The sequence below is a fragment of the Sciurus carolinensis genome, chromosome 5, assembly GCF_902686445.1.
Source record: "Sciurus carolinensis chromosome 5, mSciCar1.2, whole genome shotgun sequence".
NCBI classification, from domain to species: Eukaryota; Metazoa; Chordata; class Mammalia; order Rodentia; family Sciuridae; genus Sciurus; species Sciurus carolinensis.
In genome coordinates this window covers 89,776,085-89,799,662 of record NC_062217.1, presented here as the reverse complement: position 1 = coordinate 89,799,662, position 23,578 = coordinate 89,776,085, and the positions used below count along the sequence as shown (strand labels likewise).

Here is a 23,578-nt window from a genome sequence, read left to right as displayed (position 1 = left end):
TGGTTGAAAAGGACTATAGGTGGGTCACACCATACCTACCCTTTCCAGCTCCATGACAGTCAGTTATCTCTTCTTGCCCTCCAGGCAGTTTATATTGTTTGGTACTGGTAACATGCCCTAGTGGTGGCAGTGCCCTAAATCCTGTAGCTCATTTTTCTGATTATAACCTGTCTCCATTCACCCTTAGAATATTTATTTATATGTTTAAGTTCTCTTGTGTGTTAATCAGCTTTGCATCACTGTTACCGAAATACCTGAAATATACAGTTTATTATTGGGATATCTGCCAAAATATGAATAAGGTTTATAGATTAAATATTAATACTACACCAATTTTAATTTCCTGACTTTTATCACTATGCTATAGTTGCATAAGATAATTTCCTGTTTTTAGGAAATGTTTCCTCATTAGGAAAGAACTATTAATTAGTGCTTAAAAATAAAACAATACAATAAAATTAAAATTATATAAGATTGATGGTAGTGTTACTATTGTAATACATTAAAACATCAACAAGGGCTACAGTATCATTATACTAAAATGACTTTTAAATTTCTAAACCCATATATACTAATAAAAATTGAAAAATACAACTAAGCTATCAATGAAATGATATTTCATTCCCCAAAAATATTAGTGGTAAGACAATTGTTTGGATATTGTTTAAACAGCTGTCATTTGGGGAATATGAGTATGCAAAAGTTAATAACACTAGTTTTCACTTGCAAAATCCACTTAAAAGTTACTGATGCCAAGAAATAGCTTAAAATATTATATGCAATTTCATCATACATATATGATAGCCAAAAATAATTTACTTCAAAATTTTCACATTATACCTGTCTGGGAAACAATGTTAAAATGTTATATAAACAGTCTGATAAATGAAATGTTATCTTTCAGATCATATATTTTTTCTTTAAAATCTCTACATATTCTTGTGATGCTTCTGAAAGTAGATCTTGACTTGACTTATGAGTAGATCCTAGGGGAGAAGCTCTAAAGGACCCAGATTCGAGTTCAGCAGCCACTGGAGAGAAAAAGAATTATATTACCATAATTATACTTTTTATGTAAATAGTATAAAATTAAAATTGAAAAGTTTATCAGTGTTAATAAAAATGAAAAATATGTGTGTACATTTACAATTCAAAATCATTATTAAGTATAATTTGCCCATAGTTGTACACTGGATTATCATTATGGCTGGATATCAGAGTTTCTGGTTTTCCCATTCAACAGCCATGTTCTAAGTAATGTAATGACAAGATGATACAGGTCACTATAATAATCATATACCACAACCTGAAAAAAACATACAAATAGGCAAGTGCCATAGAATCACAGATGCTATGACAAGTATGAAAAATAGGGCACTACAAAAACATAGAGAAGGGACTTGTATCCCAGTTTGTGTCAATATTGTAGGCTTTTTGGTGGAGGTAACACGTAAATTGAAACCTAAAGGACAAGGACAAGGTATGACAGAAAGAGGAAGAAGTACATGCAAACACCTAGAGGTGAGGAAGAACACTTGTGGAATTATAAGTGATCCAGTGTGGCTAGAAGCTAGAGCAAAGAAGCAGAGAACACTAAGTGATAGAGAGAGAAAGCTTTCTGAATAAGGTAAATGCCAAGAATCAAATTGGTTTGGGTATTTTTAGTCCATGGTAAGGAATATGGACTTTTCCAGAGGGCAAAACATAATCCAAAGATTAAGTAAGTGACAGGAGATTTAAAATGAGACATCATGTTGTCACATGAACTTCATTGCTTGACTAAGTATTACTTAGATGAGTCTGGGTTTTTGTCAAAGACCTGAGCATTTGATAATACCCTTCTTTTATAAGAATAATTTTAGTGTGCAGACTGACAGTTTTATAGGGATGGCAGAAGTAAAGAAGAAAGTGTTGAGGAGAAAAGAAAAGAGCTACGTGTACTTGTTGAAAAATTTTAAAAGCTATAGAACATAAATAAGTGAGGAATAAGTGTAGTTTTCCCTAGGAATGTCTATGTTTTATATCTTTCATTTGATGTATATTAGAAAATAATACTTAATATAGAATCTATTAAACAAAGGAAAGGAATGCCATTTGCAATTTATAGTTTATTTCATAAAAAACTAGATTTAATAAATTTTGGCAACATACCTTCTTTTAGTTCTCTAGTTATACTTTTTTCCAATTTCTGCTGCATCTGAAATAAGTTAAACAATATTAATAATGTTTAAGCTAAATAAGAGACATTATTATGGGAATGTTATATCACTTATGAACATGTGGCCTTTAAATAAGACTTTTAGAAACTACACCTAACTTGAGGATTACTTTACAAAAATTACATGAGTTAAATAAAATTCCTATTTTTAGTATAGGTAATAGAGAATATATATGTGCAATGATGTTTAGCTTAATTTCATGAAAAGTATAAATAATACTGGCCAATTAAGTATATATCATTTCAGAATAATTTTTTTCCAGAAAATTTACCCATTTTATTGATATATTGCAATTGTTCTACACTTTACCATATTATGTATAAAATACTAAAAATATAAGCTACTTTGTAAAACCAAAGACAAACATTGAATCCAAAGATAAACCATGTTTTACACAAGGGAACTTTTTCCTGAATTATTATTAAATTTTAAATATCTATTTCTTTTGTTAAAACGATTATTTTACATATTCCCTCAATAATACATCTGCATTACAAAGGGCTCAGTAATTTTCAGAAAATGTTTCTAGAGGCTTGTCGTAAAAGGAAGCACGTGACCAGAAAAGAGAAAAAGCAAAAAAGTTTAAATCGCACACAATACCTAGCATATCAAACACATTTTAAAAAGTATTAATTCCATTGCAATGCCAAGGATTCAAAGTAGAAATACTAACAGTGTAAGGAGATAATTTTTCAAGCTGAATTGAAACCACGCATTATATGAAATTTAGCAACAAATGGCCACATAGACATGCTGTACCATCCGTTTAAAAAAATAATCAAACTAGGAAGCAGGCTCAGGCCATTCCTTTCACTGAGAGGCAATTTCATTTCCTATCCTAAAACTATCTATCTCAACGAGTGGATTTCTGCATAACATTGCTGAATAACACACACATGAGTGTGCCTGCCTGGCTAAGGGCATTTAAGCTTAGCCTTTGTAGTGGAGCAGGATGAACAAGCAAGCACTAAAAAAGGCTGAGAATGGTCAGAACTGTTTGAAATGTAATTCTTATTTCTAGGGTTGGCATTTAGCAGAACATGCCCCTCCTGGGAGTTATTAAAAACTCCAGAGTTATCAAATGTTCTGATGAGCCTCTAGGGCTTTATTTAGCCCTTTCCCACTTCCTCTCTCACTAGGAAGGGGAGAAGCTGGAAGTGCAAGTTCTGAGAGAGGATTTAAAGCTTTAAGTTGATTTGAGGTCAGGCCATGGTGACTCAGGCCAGTTGCTTACTACTAGACAGGAGTTTCCTGCTGCTGCCAGGGCCAGCAACGTTAAGCTCCTGAGACAGAATCTAAAGCCACATCTAACATATATACATTCAGCAGACAGATGGATTTTTATCTTGGTAAATCTGACATGTCAATTTGCAGACTAAGATTCAAATTTCTAAGGTTTTAAAAGCCATACACTACTATTAAGGTGATTACAGTAATGATATAAACTCTTGGGTGTTATCTTTTCCCAGGTAGTTAAGACTCCTAAGAAGGATGCTGTTTTATTAACATAAAGGTTAATCGGTTCAACTCATATCTTATACAGAAAGCATGATTTTGTGATTCTTAGCAAAACTCTGCCCTTTATAAAAGTTGACTCATTTTTTCACTTAAATGGATTTTTTCTTAAAATAAAACTTCCATTCTCTACTTTTAGAAAATTAAAACTTTAACATATGTTCTATGCTATTAATTTCTCAGCACAGAATCTTAAACAGATAAAGAGGTATTCTCATTATGTTATCTAAAAATTCTACTGGCAAATGATTTAAAACATTATACTATTCGAATTATGAACAAACATTTCTATGTTAATATGGATGCAAAGATTTCAGGAAATGTGCTTGAAACAAAGCATAAATATATGTTAGAGCCAGTTTTCAAAGTTAACTTTCATTGATTCATGGCTTTCTACATTTGGAAACAAAGAAAAAAACATACAGCTCTTCAAATGAAACTGATTTCTTTTCAGAAATTAGAATCAATTTTTTGAAACACTGATCAATTATAGTTATCTACTTAACTATGAAAAGTGTGGGAATACTTCAAACTATATTGCAGGTGTCCAAATCTATAATGCTCTTCTTAAATATTTTGTAGAAAAAATATACTCTTACTAGTGCTCCAAATCAGGCCTAACACAGATATTAAACATAATAAATGCAGTGATGACAATGGTATCTAAAGTCTTCAGGAATTTTAGGTGGTATGACAAATTGTTTTGATGGATAGGTTTCCTAATATTTTAAGCCACTGTTTTCTCTAAAATTTCTGTGACAGCAACATTATAGATAAGTCTTGTACAAATAACAACTCAATAATGGATGAAAGAAGTCTTTATTGAAAGAATCATAATACTATTAATAAACATTATGTCAAATATAAAATATATTTTATAAGACTTGAATTAAACAACTGTCATGTTATTATCTTTTCACCACAAAGCCCTTCTCCTATTATTATTACCTATAGGTAATACATTTTATTATGTCTTTATATCTCATCCACAAATACTTGCATAATACAAAATTTTGTTTTCAAAAGATGTGTTTTATACTGAAGAAATTCATTTTTTCTCTCTTTTTTCTTCCTTCCTCCCCACCCCTCTTTTTGTGCAGGGGATTGAATTCAGGGCTTTATGCATGGTAAATATGCATTCTGTTACTTAGCAAAATCTTTAGCCCTGTACTAAATATATGAACGTTCTCTCTAGAGAATACTTGTGATATAACAAATTTAAATGGCAGTTTTTCCTCCAAACTTTTCAATTTTTAAATATTTTTTCTAATTAGTTGTGCATGATGGTAGAATGCATTTACACATTTTGATAGATCATATATAAACAGTATAAACTCTCATTTTTCTAATTATACATATTGCAGGATCACATTGGCCACACAGTCATACATGTACATGAGGAAATAATGTCTGTTTCACTCTATTATCTGTTAAAGAGCACCTGGTAGAAGTAGTTACCTCTTTTCTGGATATGGAGTGGCCTCCCCCTCCATAAATTTCCTCCCAGGTTTTCACTAACCCTTTAATACTTTACTGTTGGGAGAAATCCTAGTTCTTGGCCGGCAGCAGTGAATATCTCAAGTGTGTAAGGAAAACCTTCGCACATTCAGACCCGACAGGAAAACCTGTGAGGAGGAGCATTCCACTCTGGCCACCTAGGAAAGTATACAACTTCCCCAAATTGACTCAGTGTTACCAAGGGAACCCGTATAGGAACCTGGTGGTCTGATTCCCCGTGGTGCATTGTGATTGGGCAAGAAACCTATAAAATATATAGCTGTTCCCACAATAAATGAGTTTGCAGGCTCCTCTCCACAAACCTGCTTCCACCCAACTCCCAGAGTATGGGTCTTGACTCCGCGCCCTTACCCCCCATAAGAGCTAGTCCGGCACAAGAGAAACTACACTTTACATCATTAATGACAGCTGAGGGCAACTGCTTTTTGGTAAAGATACACAAAACAACGAAAGCTGAGAGGGGAAAAGGACAAATTCAGAACACGGGAGGGAGGGGGCTGCTCTGGAGAGGGGCACCCAAAAACATAAAGGTCCTGAGTGCTGAAAACTTTGATTTTGTTCTGGCTAGTGAGAGGTTGGGATGGTTTAGCTCACAAGTTAAATCTAACAAATGTTAAATAACTTTTAAAAAGTGCCTTTCAGCTGGGCATGGTGGCACACACCTGTCATCCCAGTGGCTCAGGAGGCTGAGGCAGGAGGATTGCTAGTTCAAAGCCAGTCTCAGCAACTTAGCAAGGCCCTAAGCAACTTAGGGAGACCCTGTCTCATAAAAAAAAAAGGGTACGGTGGTGGCTCAGTGGTTAAGTGCCCCAGGTTCAATACCCAGTACCAAAAAAAAAAAAAAAAAAAAAAAAGCTTTTAATTCTTATTTTCCCATTCAGAGTTTCTTCATGTTTCCCTTAGTAGAAATTCAGAATTGTTGTACCCAGGTGAATGGTTTAATATAGTAAGTACCAGATTATGGAAGGAAAAATAAAAATAAAAAAAGAAATGTATCTTGGTGACACTAATCACTGTCCTATTCTTAGATAAGGGGATCCAGAGCCAGAGCCTCACGCATGCTAGGCAAATGCTCTATCACTGACCTAATCCCCAGCTTTTTTTCTAAAAGTTTTGTTTAGTAGATGATTTTTCTAAGTTGCCCAGGGTGTCCTGAACTAGAAATTCTACTGCCTCAGCCACCCCAGTAGCTGGAATTACAGGTGTGGGCAATCATATTCAATACCAAGCCTTTTGAAATGCATAAAAAATAGCTTAAGATAAACTAAATGTTATCAGAAGAAATTAAAAAAGCTTATTAAGTTGCTAATCTTCATGTTATGTTTAATATTAAATTAAAAGTTATCTTATTATGAAGTTAAATACATATTTAATAAAAGCACTCCTCATTTCTCTGTAGCCTTTGTTTATTTTTATGTGGGCATTGTTTCAGGTGGTGAAGGAAGCCTAAAGTATACCCTTAATAAAGGGAGAACACCTGCAACTTCATTTAAACCTTTCCATCTTTCAAAAAAGTGAGAAAATGATATAGAATAGAATAATGTACCACACATTTAGCTTATTAGAAGAATTCTCTCTAATTGGCAGTTTTCAAACTATGAAACCTAAGATACTAAAGGATGAGACTGAAGGATAAAGAGTTAAGGAAGTCATAGCTTAAAACCCCTTGACCTCCTTTAGTCAAGATAGCTTTACTTCTATGTTTTATATAATGCAGTTTCATGTCATTTTTAAAAAAATTCTATTGTGAAAAAGTGTTTAGAAAATTATGAAAGTCAGTAAGACCCTAATTTTACATAAGAACCAAAATAAACTCAGACTTAGGTTGGTTGGGTCACAAAGTCAACTGGCTGCAAGTCAGGAATGGGCTTTAGGTCTTCTTATGAGCCTGTTGTTCTCTGCAGTTACCTCTCTCATATTCAGCAAAGAGAGAGACATATTTAAGTGTGGCTCAGAGAAAATTCATTATGTAAAACTTTGTCATGTGGTTTGATAATGTTGAAGCCTACAATGTAAGAGTAGCTCTCTAATAAATTATAAGTTCTAAAAGTTATCAATACAAATAAATACAAATTAATATCATAATTTCTAATAGTAGGAGATAAGTAAACTTAAGTTTTAAAGCATAAAGATATGAAACCACAGAACAGGGAACTTAAAAGAGAAGTATTATCATTTTGAACCAAGCAAGCTGTAAACTCAGAAAATTCTTCCTTAAAAGAACTATTCATTTTTCTCCAAATAAAATGTACCAAAATTATTCTGTGAATAAATGATCCATATTGAGTTATTTATAGAAAAATTAAATACACAAAACATTTGTTTATACTATCCAGCATATATCTTGCCAACTTCTCATCATTAAGGGATATATAAGGGATACTGGATTATATAAAGTGATAACAGGATATATAAAGATATGAGTTTAATTTCAATTATAATTTAAATCTAGGCAGCAATGATAGGAGAACCTCATTCCCTGGTCTCAAGTGAGGACTTACTTTCTCACTACCTTCCTCATGAGAGGAGGGAAAATTTACCTAATGGGTAAAAACTAGATGAAGCACACTGAATGCACTGGCCTGAATCTGCCATCTCTTTGAAGAGATATGTCTATCCACAGAAATGTGAAATCTGATTTGTGAAATCAGAGATATGTCTATCCACAGAAATGTGAAATCAGAAGCACACTGAATGCACTGGCCTGAATCTGCCATCTCTTTGAAGAGATATGTCTATCCACAGAAATGTGAAATCAAATCTGCAGTTAGGGTCAAATATTTGTTTCTTCTACTTACAACTTTGTAATGTAAGCATCTCATCTGTAATGTAGCATCAGTTGTGGCTGCACAACTAAGTCACAAACTCCCATTAGTTGTTATATGTTAGGAATAAAGTTAGTGTGTTCATCTCCCTGTGATGGACTCCTATATTCTGAACTCAGAAGGGGAGGAAGAGTGTCATTTGCTGCCTACCACCCAATAGCCCCAAGGAAGATGACTGTTAACTTAGAGAAGTATTTTCTTCTTTTTATATTCTTACTGTATATATTTCAAAACGATTCCTATTTTATACAGGGGAAAGGTTAAAAAATGTTAGAGAGTAAAAATGAATCAATAGTAGCAAAGCACAATAAAAATAAAAGTTTACTTAAGAGATTTATTGTCAGGCTCTTATTAAATGATAATTGAGCTTATATGTTGGAAAATAATGGTGCATTCTCTTTTGAGACAGTTTCATAAATATACATAAGGCCACACACATACACCTTCCACCATTAATATATTTTCAGTAACAATGTTTAAAAATTAAATTTCGGCATCATTCTCTTTCAAGGAACACCCACATCTTATAAAAATATCCACTTAAATATAATGAAAACAGTTGTTTGTCCTTTAAACCACTGCAATTCACTATCAAATTACAAATAGGCTAATATATGAAGGAATTACACTTATATTTTGTCCCTTTGTTAATTGAGAAGCTGAGGAATTAAGTACAGAGCCATATATACACTGTGAAGAAAAATGAACAAAAGGAGAAATTTGGAAGAAGTTGAAAGAATATGTGAATTTTCTAAAGGGTAAAATGGCATTTGGCTTAACAGAGAAAATGAAATGAAGACTGGAGTAATTATAGCACATTTAACTGATATAATAAACAAGTTTATTTAACTCTGCCTTCAGATAATAAGCATACAGAGTAATAAGCATAACTATATGAGTGTGGTTAGAGTTAAAACTCTGCGTAAATGGGCATTTCCTTGGTGATGCAAACAGGTCTATATTTACTTGGGAAGAAATATGACCCCAAATGTGTGGAGACACAATGTTCCCTCACGTAAGAAGTTCAAGTTTCAGGAATATTGTTTTGGTTTTGATCTATTTGGACAGCCACATTGAGAATAAGAATTGCTAAAATTAATGGAAATTTGAGAAGTAGAATCATACTTAAATAAATAATGAGAAAATTTTCAAGTTTCAGTAATGCACCAAAAATGAAAAATACAATCACTGGGCCGGGGATGTGGCTCAGTGTTAAGAGCACTTGCCTACCATGTGGTAGGCATCTCTACCATCACTGGACACAGGTGAAAGTTCCCTATTTAGAATATCTACTGAGTTACTACTGTGTGTTATGCATTGTATTAGGTAATTACGTTTTATCTTCTATAAAATGGGAATACATTTTCAAGATTTCACTTATCAGGGCAAGGTGTATAACTCAGTGTAGCACGTGTGCTTAGCACCCATGAGGCTCTGCACTCAATCCCTGGCACCAAAAACAAAACAAAACAAAACAAAACAAAATTTCAGGGCTGAAGTCCAGGCTCAGTGGTAGAGTGCTTGCCTGACATGTGTGAGGTCTGGGTTTGATACTCAACACCATATATAAATGAATAAAATTTAAAAATCCATTGACAACTAAAAAAATATTGAAACAAAAAATTGTTAAAGAAAAAGGTTTCAGTTATCACAAAAGAATTCTATGTACAAAAAAATCTAATAATATATCTGTTGTTCAGGCCAAAACTTTGCATTTTTTAATAATAAAAATGAATAAAGAACCAATAAAACTGTGTGTTTGTTTTATAGAACTGCATCCAAGGTTTATACTAGAATGGAAAAACTAAAGCAAAAATCGGCAAAACATACGTAGTAATTGCCACCACAATGGTGCTAAGTGCAAGGCTAAATTTCATACGATGGTAACAGATAAAATAGTATTAAATGTTAAGAACATGGAGAAAACTTGGTCAAAAACCAGTACGACTGAAATCACAACAGAGCAATAATATAACAATTTTATGTAAAGTTAGAAAAAAAAATGCTATGAGATAGAACTTCATAATAGAAATAATCCAAAATATTAAAAACTTGGAAATAAGAAAATGGGTAAAAAGATTCAGTAACGCTAGTTTTTAACATTTTACTTTCTGGAATCACAGAAGTAATCTTTATGTCTATTGTTTTATAATACCTTATTCAAAAACCTACCATTTAACTGGGTGTGGTGGCACTTTCCTGTAATCCTAGCAACTAGGGAGTCTAAGGAGTATCGCAAGTTCAAAGCTAGCTTCAGCAACTTAGTGAGGCCCTAAGCAACTTAGTGAGACCCTATCTCAAAATTAAAAATAAAAAGGGCAGGGAGGTGGCTCAGTGGTTAAGTGCGCCTGGATTCAATCCCTGGTACGAACACAAATGAACAAAAAAACCCCAAGACACAAAAAATGAAAAACAGAAACCCCAAACCAAAACAACAAAAACTTTACCATTTTCTATCAGTTTAGATGGTAACAGAAATAGTCAAATTCCTTGCAATTATAGAAGGGACGTTCTTTCTTTAAAAAATTTTGTAAGTGACAATTATATAAGACTTTTTGAGGGGGTTGGGGTTGTAGCTCAGAGGTAGAGTGTTTGCCTAGTGCATGTGAGGCACTGGGTTAGATCCTTAGCACTAAAAAAAATGAAATAAATAAAGTCATATGAAAAAAACCTTTCAAGGTATTCTGCAGTAACTATACAGACATGTATCTTAACAGGAGAGTGCTTTTCAATATCTACTATGACTTGGCAAATTAATGTTACACAAGGAAATAATGTATACCTTGGAATTGCTAGTTTAAGTTAAAAATAAATTATTCTTCAATATGTCTAGAAATACTAAAAATAAAACAAAATTAAACCCATTGCTTTCATCCAGAAAAATTTGGGAAAAAAGTTCTCTCCAAATCTTCCTCTGCATTGTAGTTTCATTTATACTACATTTATCATTCTCATGTAAAGTGATATATTTCTTGATTTTTTGCTGGTAACAAATTAGAACATTTTATATTTGAATCATGCTTAATAATTTATTTAAGTACTTAATGTTCATTCTCTTTTTGTATATGGTAGTCTAATTTCACACCTCGGAGGTACTTAGACCCTCATCCTCATTTTTTTCAGAAAAATATAAAACTAAGAAAATGATGAAAAAATGTCAGCTAGCTAGGGTCTTATAATGTATGTATTGTTTATGTCATATAATTTGTTCCATTTTAAGCTATTTGACTGCAATGCTATCATAGATATTTTAGACTTGAACTTCTATGAGTTTTTTTTATTTTTGAATTGGGGTTTCATGGGATTCTGAATAGGCAGAGTAAAACTGAGTCTGATGTCTAAAGACTTGGTATCACTGCCATCTTAATCATCAATCATTCAAATGAAGGCAAGATTGACAGGTGAACTTCATTTAAAATTCAAATATTGCTTAATTTATCTATTAAAAACTATTACTATAGCAATAAACAGCAATAGTATATTTTATAATATTAGAGATAAAGATCCTAGCAATTAAGAATATATTCTTATTTGTGAAAACAGCAAAACTTTTAACTTAAAAGCAAATTAATCTTTTTTTGTTACAGGTATGCTTTAAAAAGTTTATCTCAGATTCCTTAAAATTATAAACATCTATATGTGGTTAAGTATGTGGCTGTCAATTATTCACTTATTAGGGGTAGAAAACTTGGGATGGTGCAGGAAAACTTTTATAAAGCACAGTCAGACTAAAATTGCTTAGAAGGTAAGCCAAAGCAACTCAAAGTATACACTGAGTTATAAGCAATAATATTCATTTCTTAAAGTCTAATTTAAAGGCAGTTTTTCAAAAAAAGTCAAATCAATCAGTTTAATCACATTTATTGAATAAAGTTAACAGATGAGAATCTCTTGAAAATGAGCACTAGAAACTTTAAAAATCTTAAATGTTTCATTAAAACAGATTATTGTCAACTTTACTTAACATGCATTAAACAACTCTGTATTTTACCAAAATAAAAAGAAACTTACAGCAGAAATCTGAGACCATAAGGAAGGAAAATATAACAAACCTCAGCTAAGTAGTTCTCCATGCTCTTACTTGAAGATTGTAGGTTAGAATTAGGAACCACTAGGTTTTCTCTTGGAAAATAACTTCTGTTGAGTACCAAACTATTATTATGATTTCCAACACAAGGGCACTCTAGGACAGGCCTTGTACTAACAGTGCTGAGTAAAGATCTGTTCTGCTGTTTTTCCACAAGAAGTTTGGTATTGACATCCTCTAGTCTTTCATTAGCCCTGTGAAGATTGCAAAAGGAAAATACTTAGTATCTTACATTTCCCTATAGGACTCATAAATGGCTTGAATTTTAAAAAATGGACTTTTCTATTCAAGTGTTATATATAATTATTGGTTTAAAATTGTTCTAAGGAACAACTAAAAAGTAATTCAAAGTAGGAGGGAGAGAAATGGCTAATGATGTATGGTTTAGTAAATAACATTTGATACCACTGGAAGGGTTCCACTTAAAAGATTCTTGAGATTTCATTAGAAGTACTTGTATTTAAAGGGTAACTATGAGAGATGATGGATATATTAACTTTCTTGGCTATGATAACCATTTTAGTATGTATAACTATAACTCACCTTATACTCCTTAAATGTAATTTAAAAAATGAAACTGAAAAAAAAAACAAGTTGGAAACGTATTGACTCACCAATTTAGGGATTTAAAAAATATTCCTCAAAGACATTTGCAAACACCACCTCCTTCACCCATTACCTTGTGGAAATTAAGCACTTAAACATCAACATTTAGGGGTGAATGAGATGGCTAAGCTGGTGATCAAAAAGAACTTATAAAGCTCCTCCTAAGGCAACTAGCTCATATAATCATTTCCAAGGCATCAGAGGAAGGACTGGCCCTTTCTGCCTTCTGCACACCCCCTCACATGACCAAGAAACTGTTTTTAATGACTCTGCAAATTATATTTCCCTCATCACTGTTACTCATTTCCTATATCACAAATATGTTCTCTTATATAGAGAAGAAAAACCATAAAGCACATTTTGTCTCTAGGTAACCTTTAGTGATAATATCAATCATCACAATGAAGGAAAATTAATTTATTCAGTGGCAGAATGTGCCTGTAGAGTGTTATCAGTAGCACTTTACCCTTTGGGTTTAAGTTGTAAGTTCCCAAAATTAGTTAAACTTGTTGATATTTTCATTTAAGGGAATGATGACAAGTAATTTGATAATAATAAAACTGTCCTAAAATTTTAAAAATATTTAGATGAAAGACTAATAGATCAGGTTAGCCATAGGAGAATATTAAGGGGTAAAAAGCCATATAAAACCAAACCAACTAACCAACCAACCAACCAAAGGGAAGTGATATCAACTGTCCAGGCTTTTACTTTTAAAGGTAAGTTAATTTATGAGCAATATTTTCCAAAACTATAGTCAATAGTTATGGTTCCCATCTTATCTGATCTTATGAACTTAACTAAAGATTGTTTTCATAGACAAATTAATGAACTTAATTTATTCCCTATGATTCTATGTTTTGACTTACTTGTTTAGTTTATTTGATAGTGATTTTCTAATTTTGAATTCTTCTACATAGAGTTGCTTATATTTTTCCAGTTCTATTTTATTGGAATCTTCTTGAGTTTTCATTTTAGAGAGTTCATATTCCAGATCTTTGATTCTGAATTCCATCTGACTTCTTATTGAGGCATTATTATTTTCTCTTAACTGTTCCAAATTTTCCTGAGAAGCTGCTTGTGTCTAAAGCAAATTAAAAAGATAAATTAAAGAAAAATAATTATAATCCAAACAATTATTGTGTATTTGTTTCCTTTAGTTTTGAGTCAGTAACTCAGAAAGAAATTCTAAATATATGAAAAAATATGCTAGAGTTTAAAATATTTATACCATAAATATCAACTGCATTAATCCAAATTATAAAAAATTTAATCATTTAAAATTTTATTTTTGCAGTGTGGGGGATGGAACCCAGGGACTCTTGCATGCCAAGCAGGTGCTCTACCACTGAGTTATATCCTTAGTCCTGAATCATTTTCGTGTTAGTACTTATGTAATCTGATACTATAAAGAATTACAGAATCAATTCAAAATTTAAAAAATTGAACAATGTAACTTAAGAACAATTCAAGAGTGGCATAATTTCTACATCATAATTTTTTCTTTTTTTCCTAATAGTCTTGTTTAATATCCACTCATCTTAAGAGTCAAAAGATCAACTTAATTATAATAACAAAGAAAACTGAACTATTTAAAAGGAGTATCAGAAATCATTTTCCTAAAAAAATCTACAAAACAAAGAACTACAAGGAAAGTAGAAAAAACACAAAAATGTACTCATCCAAAATATAATTTGCAATGAAATAAATTAAAGCACATTATAGGTAAGCTAACCTTTAAAAATAGATTGACTTGTTTTAATTTTTCCACTAAATCTTGTCTTGCTCTGTCTTCAATCTCCTGTTTGTACTGTTCTACTTGACCATATTCTGCCATGTTCTTCTTTTCTATATGACTTTTAAGGTTTACTACTTCTTGTTCCAACTTTTTTTTATTCTTCTCTAGTTTTTCACATTTTTTTTGTATAGTTTTCATGGATAATAGCTCCTGATGAAGAAACTGATTTTTTTTATCCAGATGTAGACATTTTGAAGATGCGGTTTCCAGTTTTGCTGCAAGATCATCAATCTGCATGAATAAAATAATAGCTTTATAATGAAGCAGGCTAAGAATAGTCTAACACAAGACGAGTAACAAATTCTGATATAAACTTGGTTGTGATAAAATATAATACATACTAGATTCTTAGAATGTGGTTTCTTAAATTACTCAGAAAATCAAAAAGTCAAAACTACCAGGAGTCACAAAAGCCTCTTTACACTCAAGATATTTATCATAAAATATTAGCACTTGATCTTAGACTCTAAATTGTTTTGATTGTTTCATGTATTTCCTTCTTACAATAACTTCAACTCATATTTCAGTAAAAAATATCTTACTCTTTCCCACTCATCCTTACCTCCCATAATCTAAAGACGTTTTAGGGATAATCACATTGAGTTATTAGATGTACATGAACAGATGGCTCTCGGAGCAAGATTTTGAAAATAAAGATAAATTAAATTAATGAATTAAATTAAATTAATGAATATTTAAAATTTGGATATGTCATAGCCTGTTTCTGAACAGTCAATCTTCTATGTTAATTTGAACTGCATTCCAAGAAGTAATGTTTCTTGGTAAGGGGCATATAAAACTTAGTGAAATGATCCAGACATTTTTTTGGGGGGCGGGGGACAGAAATTAACTTAATTCAATAGCATAATTTTGTAAACTCTACCCACAGAATAAGGAAGCATACCAAACAAACAAACAACAACAACAAAAACCCCCACAAATTTGATAGAATTTCAGTGATACTGAGTTGGAAAAAATTACTTCCCCTTAGATATAATGATTATTTAAGAGTAGTGATTTTAAAAATATCTATAAATTCTTTGACATTTCTCACATAAAATTTCCTCTCCTGGATAAGAGTTAGACTTAATAACTGGTTTCACAGAATATGGTAGACTGCTCTGTGACTTCTAATGCTGGGTTAGAAAATATGATATAGCTTCTGTCTAACTTCTCTAAGGGAAGCTCACCTTTAGAATCCACACCATATTGTGAGGAAGCCCAGTTTACAGGTGAATCCTTATGTAGGTGGTCCAGCTGACTTCCTGTGCTAAAGGCCCAGTTAAAAGCCAGATTCAACTGTGAATGAACAAGCCTTTAGATGGTTCCACTCTGTCTGTGTTACTTTCATAGTAATTCCATAAAAATAGTGAAATTTAGGCAAAGCTTTAACTTGCTTGTAATGACTAGATTGTGATAAAAATGACATATGACCTTCAATGCTAATTTAAAAAGTTATCTCATCCTGCTGGCACTTGAAACCCAGTTTCCATGATGTGAGGCAGTTGAGGCAACAAAGAGTCTAGGCATATCAGGGTAGGTGTTTCAGCTTCCTGCCCTAACTGAAGTTTCTGTTAATGGCCAGCACCAACAACCACAACAACCTGACATATTAGTGGGCAAACTTTCAGAAGATTCCAGTCCCCAGTCATTGAACTATTTCAACTAAAGCTCAGGAGGGCAGAGACAATCTGCCTTTGTCAAGTTTGGGAGGGAAATGCTGTTTTAAGCCATTGAACTTTGGGTAATTAATTAAGGAACAATTAAAGAAGAAGATGGATTTAAAACAGAAACAGTAATAAATGATAACTTATAGTAGGAATTAGTCTCCTTTAAAGTAGGCTCTAATAAACACACACACTAATTTATTAATAAAAAACAATGCTAATGAGAAGCAGCAATTAGAAGAAAGACATCAAGGAAGAAGTTTTTCTGAAGTTTTCTTTAATTGCAAATTCTTAGAACCAGGCAAATGTGCCTCTTTAGAATTTTTCCTGAAGTTTGGGAATATGGGAGAATGGGAAGCAAGGAGACATGATTTGAAGTATAACAGTTGAAAAGCAACTACAAATATTTGGCTTAATAATCAAAATCAGATGTTTTACTAGATTTAAATTAGTGGATTCTAAAAGAAAGGCAGATTTCAGTATTTATTAATCTAGTATCAAATTGTCATTTTCCTTTCCTCAGGGGCAATAAACCAAATGCAGTATCTTTTGACCATAAAGAAAATGAATATAACTTATCTTATTTCAAGTCTGTTTATATAAAGGTCATCTCATCTTTGTTGTGCCGTACACTTCTGCATATCGTACAAAGTGGCTTTGAAATCCTGAAATTCAAATTACTTCTTTATTATTTGTCTTTGATAAAGTGCCTGAACACTACCTGACTTTTAAGAGCAGTACTTCTGAAAAATTCTTCCTTGGATGAGTTGAATTATTGAAGGACAGTCTAGTCATCGGCCTAACGAGCTCCATATTATTTCTCTGACTTCACCTTTTCTGACTTCTTTTTCTTTTTCTCCTTTTGATTTCTCATGAATTATTCTATCCAACAGTCATCTTGGATCCAGGATTACAGCCCAACTTTTTTTTTTTTTTTTTTTTTTTAAACTGGGGATTTAACCCAAAGGCACTCTACCACATCCCCAGTCCTTTATAGTTTTGATTTTGAGATGGGTCTCACTAAGTTGGTGAGGTTGATTTCAAACTTATAATCCTCCTGCCTCAGCCTCCTGAGTTGCTGGGATTATAGTATGTGCCAATGAGCCTGGCCTCATGGATAAAACTCTTGTGACAAATGTCAAAACTATCCCTTGCACCCCCAGACATCAGCAATTTTCTTACTGACCATTCTAAAATAATGATCAACTGTACCACAGATCATGGCCTGATCAACATTACCTATTTTGCCAACTATGCAAATTCTTCAGCCCTTAATCTTTGTTTCCCCTTCTATGAAATCTCAAAGATCTTGTTAGCTCTCAAAAGATGAATCTTAGGTCACTAAACCTTTCTATTCTTCCTTGCATGGTCACAGTGAGGATGATTTCTTTCCTGCCTTCACCACTGCTTGTCTCTTCAATTAGTTTTTTCTTACAGGTGGCTGAGCCTAGGTGTGGAGACTACTGGAGCTCAGGCATTTGTCCTAAAATTCTGGTAACACTTTATTTCATGAATCCTATATTGAGCTATAAAGTAAAGCTATGTATCTCTATTTGTTTAACTAAAAGCAGGTGAATACAAGGAACTGTTACTTCTGAGAATGTGGGATCTGTGCCAAATAATGATCAGTTCCAGTGTTAAACACAAAAAACAGATACCAGGTTAAAAGAAGATCTAATTGTGAACTGTTAGCTTGATTTTTAATGAAGAAAGCTGATAGTTCAGACTTAATCCTCTCATTCCTACTTGGTAAAAAGCTATAGATAACTCCATGAATTATGATGAGTTAATAAAACATAATGCTATAAATAGGAGACCAAGTCAGCAGATCCTGTGACCAAGATTTGATGGAAATGGGAATGAAGAGGGAAGTTCTGGGTAATAACTTACAACGGTTTGAAAGTAGAAAAGGAAAGGTATGGACCATCTTTGCAAGCTTGACTTCCCATTATGTCATGAAGTCAACAAGGTACAAACTTCTTCAAGAAGCAAAAAGTTTCCACAGGAGTGAAGTTAAATACATTCTACTACAGGGACCTTTTTTTAGTCATAAAGATGGAAAGCAAGTATTGTCAAGGATGTGGAGAAACTATATCTGTTATATATGCTTATGGAATGTAAAATGGGGCAGCCACTTTGGAAAACAAGTGATACTGGTAGCTCCTCAAAAGGTTGAGGACAGTTACCACATAACTCAGCAATTCCATTCATAAGTACACAGCCAAGAGAAATGAAAATATTTGCAAACACAAAAACTTTTAACATGAATGTTCATAGCAGCTTAAAAAAGTTCAAAGTGGAAACAACCCAAAGGTCCATCAACTAATGAATGGATAAATGAAAAAATGTATGGTATATCTATACAGTAGGATATTACTCTGTAAAAAGAAATTAAGTACTGATACAACAAGGATGAACCTTGAAAACACCATGCTACGTAAAAGAAATCACAAAAAGGAAACCAGATCACACATATTGTGTGATTCCATTGACATGAAATGTGTATAAGAGGCAAATCTACAGATATGCAATAGTTTGGATGTGTCCCTAAGTGGGGAAGGGGATGGGTGATTGTTTCTTTTTAGGTTGATAAAAATGTTCTAAAATTATGGTAATGATTGCATGAACATGCTAAAAGATTTTAACTGTATAGTTCAAATAACTGGATTTTATGGTATGTTAATAATATTGCAATAAATGTGTAGATGAGTTTCTTGGGATAAACCCAACTGCTATGTATAACCATAAAGCTCTAATAAAAAAAATTTCAATTAAAGAAAATAAATTGATTTGGTACTCATAATTTGGGGTCACATAATAGTTTATTGCTTGGTTTTAGATCATTAGCTAGGGTTTAAAACATCACAGAAGCAACATTATGCTCTTTTAATAGAAAAAATCATATATATTTTTCATTGATATCACATCTATAAAATTAAAAAAAATCTTTATTTCACTGTGCAAAGTATTTAAAATTTATATTTCCCCAAATTAAGTGATTCTGGTTCCAAAACTGATTAAAATTACCTTGTGTATAAGCATATTAATTGGAATATCCATTTCAAATAAACTGTTTTTTAAATCTTCATGGAAACTAAACTCCCCATTTTCATGCTTATTTAACTTTGTTTTTGTCATTTTTAAGAGCTTCTTAAACCTGCAAGAATATAAAGAATGGGTAAGGTTTTTAAAGAGTAAATATTTGATAATTATTAAATATTAACAATAATTATCTAATTAGATATTAGTTTTATCACAGAAAAGAAAGAAACCTATAAATTATGATGATCTCTCATCTGTTTTAACCCAACATTATTTGGAAGCATTCTAATGAAATTAGCATCTTAGACAAATATGGAGAAAAATTTTATGAAATGGTAGATAAAGTGTTAATACACAAATTCTTATAATTATCAATATGCATTTTAATATGTTAACATAAAATTAACTTATTAGTAAATATTAGATTTAACTCAGAGATCAGTAATTAAGGTAAAGAGGACATATTTTAAAGGGATATAAAAATATACTTTGGTCTCTGTTGACCACGGTCTACAAGAAGAAAGCACACATGAAAAACATTAAGACAGACAGTGGGTATAGCTTAATAATAAGCCTGTACTTAGCATGTGGGAGGCCCTGGGTTTAATCTCAACAAAATAAAGCAAAACAAAACAAAAATGAAATATTGAAGAAATCATTCAAAATAGGAAAAGACAAAAAATATCTTTGAAGTCTGAGTTGAGGGAAAAAAACAAAACCAAACAACCAACCAGACAACAACAGCAATAAAAACCACCAGGCAGAGCTCTAGAAGAAAAGAAATCAACAGAGAAATAATGGGTAAAGAAAGACTGTTTTAAGAAAAAATGTAGTAGAGTGTGGTGCATGCCTATAACTCATCAGCTCAGGAGGCTGAGGCAGGAGGATCATGAGTTCAAAGTCAGCCTCAGCAACTTAGCAAGGCCCTAAGTAACTCAGCTAGACCCTGTGTCGAAGAATATAAAAACAGCATGGAATGTGACTCAGTGGTTAAGCTCCCTTAGGTTCATTCCCTGGCACCAAAAAAAAAAAAAAAAAAAAAAAAAAGAGGTTTTTGCTAGGCTTTGCTTTGACAAAATGCAAGAGATGCAAAACCATAAAAACAGATAGTTACTGAGAAAAAAAAATATTGATTAGAATCAAAGAATAAATTCAATTTCTGAGCAAATAAATAAAAAAGCAGCCATACAAGTGTCTTTAAAAATAGAGGAAAACATTGTCCCTCCCCAGTAACTCCCTGCCTCTGGTGGTAGAAACACAGTTGTTGATTTAATTCTTCATTTTTAACTCAGACATACATATTTGTATGTATGAGACATATATATGGTCAGCCTTCCACATCTCTAGGTTCCATATGCAAGTATTCATCCAAATATGGATCAAAAATACTTGAAAAAAATTGCATCTATACTGAACACATACAGATCATTTTTCTCGACATATTCTTTAAACAATATAGTATAACAATTATTTATGTGACATTTATATTATGTATTTTAAGTAATCCAGAGATGATTTAAAGTATATAGGAAGATTTGAGTAGGTTATAATACAAACTGCACCATGCCATTTTATATAAGGGATTTGAGATTCAAGTATTTGCAGGGTTCTGAAACCAACCCTGCACAGACCAAGGGATAACTATATACTGGATGTGTGTGTGTGTGTATTAAACCCAGAAGTTTAATACCATGTATATCTCACGTACACATGAGACAAACTCATGAGAAAGGAGTATATCTCCATAATGTATTTTATAACTAAAAAAAAAGATAATTTCTGAAGTTGTTAAGGAATGACAAAGATAGGCTTTTAGATATTCAAATGTAAATACTGAAGACAAAGACACTACCAAAAGAAGACAGCAAAAACATCTTCAGAAATAAAAATTCAAGATAGATGAAGAAGAGTGCAGTTCAGATTAATCCCAAAGGCATTGTTGCTGTTTTCAAAACCACTAGAGTAAATGTGTTTTGGGGGATTTGAAAAGTTTCAGATTGTGCTGTGAGTTTCTAAAGAAAATGTTAACTAATTTGTTTAATTAGAAAAATGCAGATATAAAATAAATTTATATTTGGGTTTTAGTAAAATTACAGTTATATCAATTAATGATTGGCTGAAAAGATGTGAAATATAAAATTTTACCCAGTTAGCTCTTTTTCTAATTTGCCATTTTTCTTCTTTTCTTGATCCAAAGCATATTCCAGAGATTGTTTTAATTCAGTAAGTTTCTTTAATTGCTCCTTATCATCTTCAGACTTCAGAAAAATTTAAAACAAAATTATTTTTAAAAAATCTAGAGACTCCTTTCTTAGAAATATTAATTCTCATGAATTAATGATTAATATGTTTAGATATTCATAAATCTGATGCCATTAAGGATAGACTTCAAAATATAATGATCTTTCTTAAAATAGTTAAAAATGATCTACATTTTCATCATTTTCTTTTCTACAATTTAAATTGCCATAATTTGTTAAAAATAGAAGTTTTTGCATATAAGTATTGATGAAAAAATGTTTTTTAGAGTGGTTATATTTACATTTAGTTTCTAAACATGTCCTAGAAACATTTTCATCAATAGTTCAAGACATTCCAAGTTTATTTAAATCATATTTAACTAAGACAATTTTTGTAAAACTCCCATCTGATTCCCATTACATTTTGATCCTCACCTGGACTCTGGGGTGAGAAAATAAACGTTACTCTTTGTAAGCATTTCCCCAGGAGTTTCAATTTTATTTTCCTTTGCTATTAGTTATTTCTCTTTAAGTCTTTATAAATGATTTACAAAACTATAACTTTTTTTTTTATTTTTGTGGCTTTCTGTTTCTCCTCTTACGTTAGATTTTAATATTCTTTAGTACAAGTTCTCATTTTAAAATATATTTTCCATCACAGTATCTTCTTTTACACTAAAATCTGATTTTCTATAATTCCAAAAAAAATTTTGAGGTCCATAAATAACCTTTTTAAAGTACTTATCCTGCTTTACTTCTTAGCAGCAATGCTAACATGACCACAACCCTTCCCTCTCACTCCTTTGGCCCCACTTCTCTTCTAAACACAGCAGTCCTTGATGTTTTTATTCTGTCCATTTCTGTCTGTCTTTTTAAATGCTCAAGAGTTCATTAAATCTCGAGCTTGGAAATTTAAGAATCTCAAGACTGCCTAATTCACATTTCTAGCCCTGACCTCATTACTGAGATAACTTATACTTTTACTTTTTCCTTCTAGTTAACGTCTCACAGATAATAACCTCACGGGCTATGACTTGATGTGGATAACTTCTGTAGACAGCAAATCTTATGCATTTTTATTACGATTCTTATTGATGTTTGCAATGGTTTGGATGTGAGGTGTTCCCCAAAAGCTCACATGTGAGATGATGCAAGAAGGTTTGAAGGAGAAACGATTAGGCCATAGCCTTAATATAATCAGTGAATTAATCCCTGATGGGATTAACTGAGTGGTAACTGGAGGTAGGGGGGCTGTGGCTGGAGGAAGTGGTTCATTGGGGCGTGGCCATGGGGTATATAATTTGTATCTGGAGATAGAGACTGACTCTGTTTGCTTCCTGATCATCATGAGAGCTGTGGTCCCTCTGCCACACTCTCCTGCCATGATGTTCTGCCTTATTTCAAGCCCCGAGTAATGTAGTTAGCCTTCTATGGACTAGGACCTCTGAAACCAGGAGTTCTCTAATAAACTTTTCCTACTCTATGATTGTTTTGGTCAGGTCCTTTAGTCACAGAAACAAAAAAGCTGACTGAAACAATGTTACTTTAAGTAGCAGTTTTCTAATTTGGAGAGTGGCTGGGAGGTTCTCACCCTTAGGATGCTGACCATTTTCTTTCATAATGCTAAACATTACCATGAAGGTCAGCTTGTTAGCTGTTTGCTTTGTTTTCTTTTGAATAATTTCCTATAAAGACATAACATTATAGAAGTCTTGTTCTGAATTTCCTTTCAGAGGTACACTCAACTATATTGTGTGAAGGCTTAAGTCAGCTTTAACTCTCTATTCTTTCCAGTCCAGACTTCTTTACCTCAAAACTGTATATATCAAATGTCTCAACCCATGTAAACTGGCATAGAGACCCATGATAAGAGAACTTTTTGCAGAAAGTTGGGGGTTACTAACAGTTAGCTAAAAGCCATTTCTCATGGAATTTTTTGATTAAATCAAAGTTTAAAAAAATTTTTGATTTAGTAAAAGTAGACTTCAAAGTGGCTAATTACTCTACGTCATATCCCTGAATCGTTTCTTTGGGAATCTTTAGAAGATCCCTCATTATTTT

General features: G+C 32.4%; 1 protein-coding gene across 9 annotated transcripts in view; it reads right to left on the bottom strand.

The window, feature by feature from the left end:
• Positions 1-311: 311 nt before the first annotated feature.
• Positions 312-23,578, bottom strand: part of Ankrd26 (ankyrin repeat domain containing 26) — a 120,366-nt gene continuing 97,099 nt past the window's right edge. For 6 of the 9 annotated variants that reach the window (XM_047552206.1, XM_047552209.1, XM_047552205.1 and 3 more), the window contains 7 exons: positions 21,423-21,535; positions 19,263-19,392; positions 14,506-14,799; positions 13,640-13,854; positions 12,130-12,358; positions 2,152-2,197; positions 312-1,031 (listed from right to left, as the gene is read on the bottom strand). In XM_047552206.1, coding sequence (XP_047408162.1) covers positions 901-1,031; positions 2,152-2,197; positions 12,130-12,358; positions 13,640-13,854; positions 14,506-14,799; positions 19,263-19,392; positions 21,423-21,535 — 1,158 coding nt within the window. In that variant the 3' untranslated portion in view covers positions 312-900. Of the gene's footprint in view, positions 1,032-2,151; positions 2,198-12,129; positions 12,359-13,639; positions 13,855-14,505; positions 14,800-15,789; positions 16,901-19,262; positions 19,393-21,422; positions 21,536-23,578 lie in introns of those variants that run through there. The other 3 variants (XM_047552213.1, XM_047552212.1, XM_047552214.1) reach the window with 3 other exon arrangements.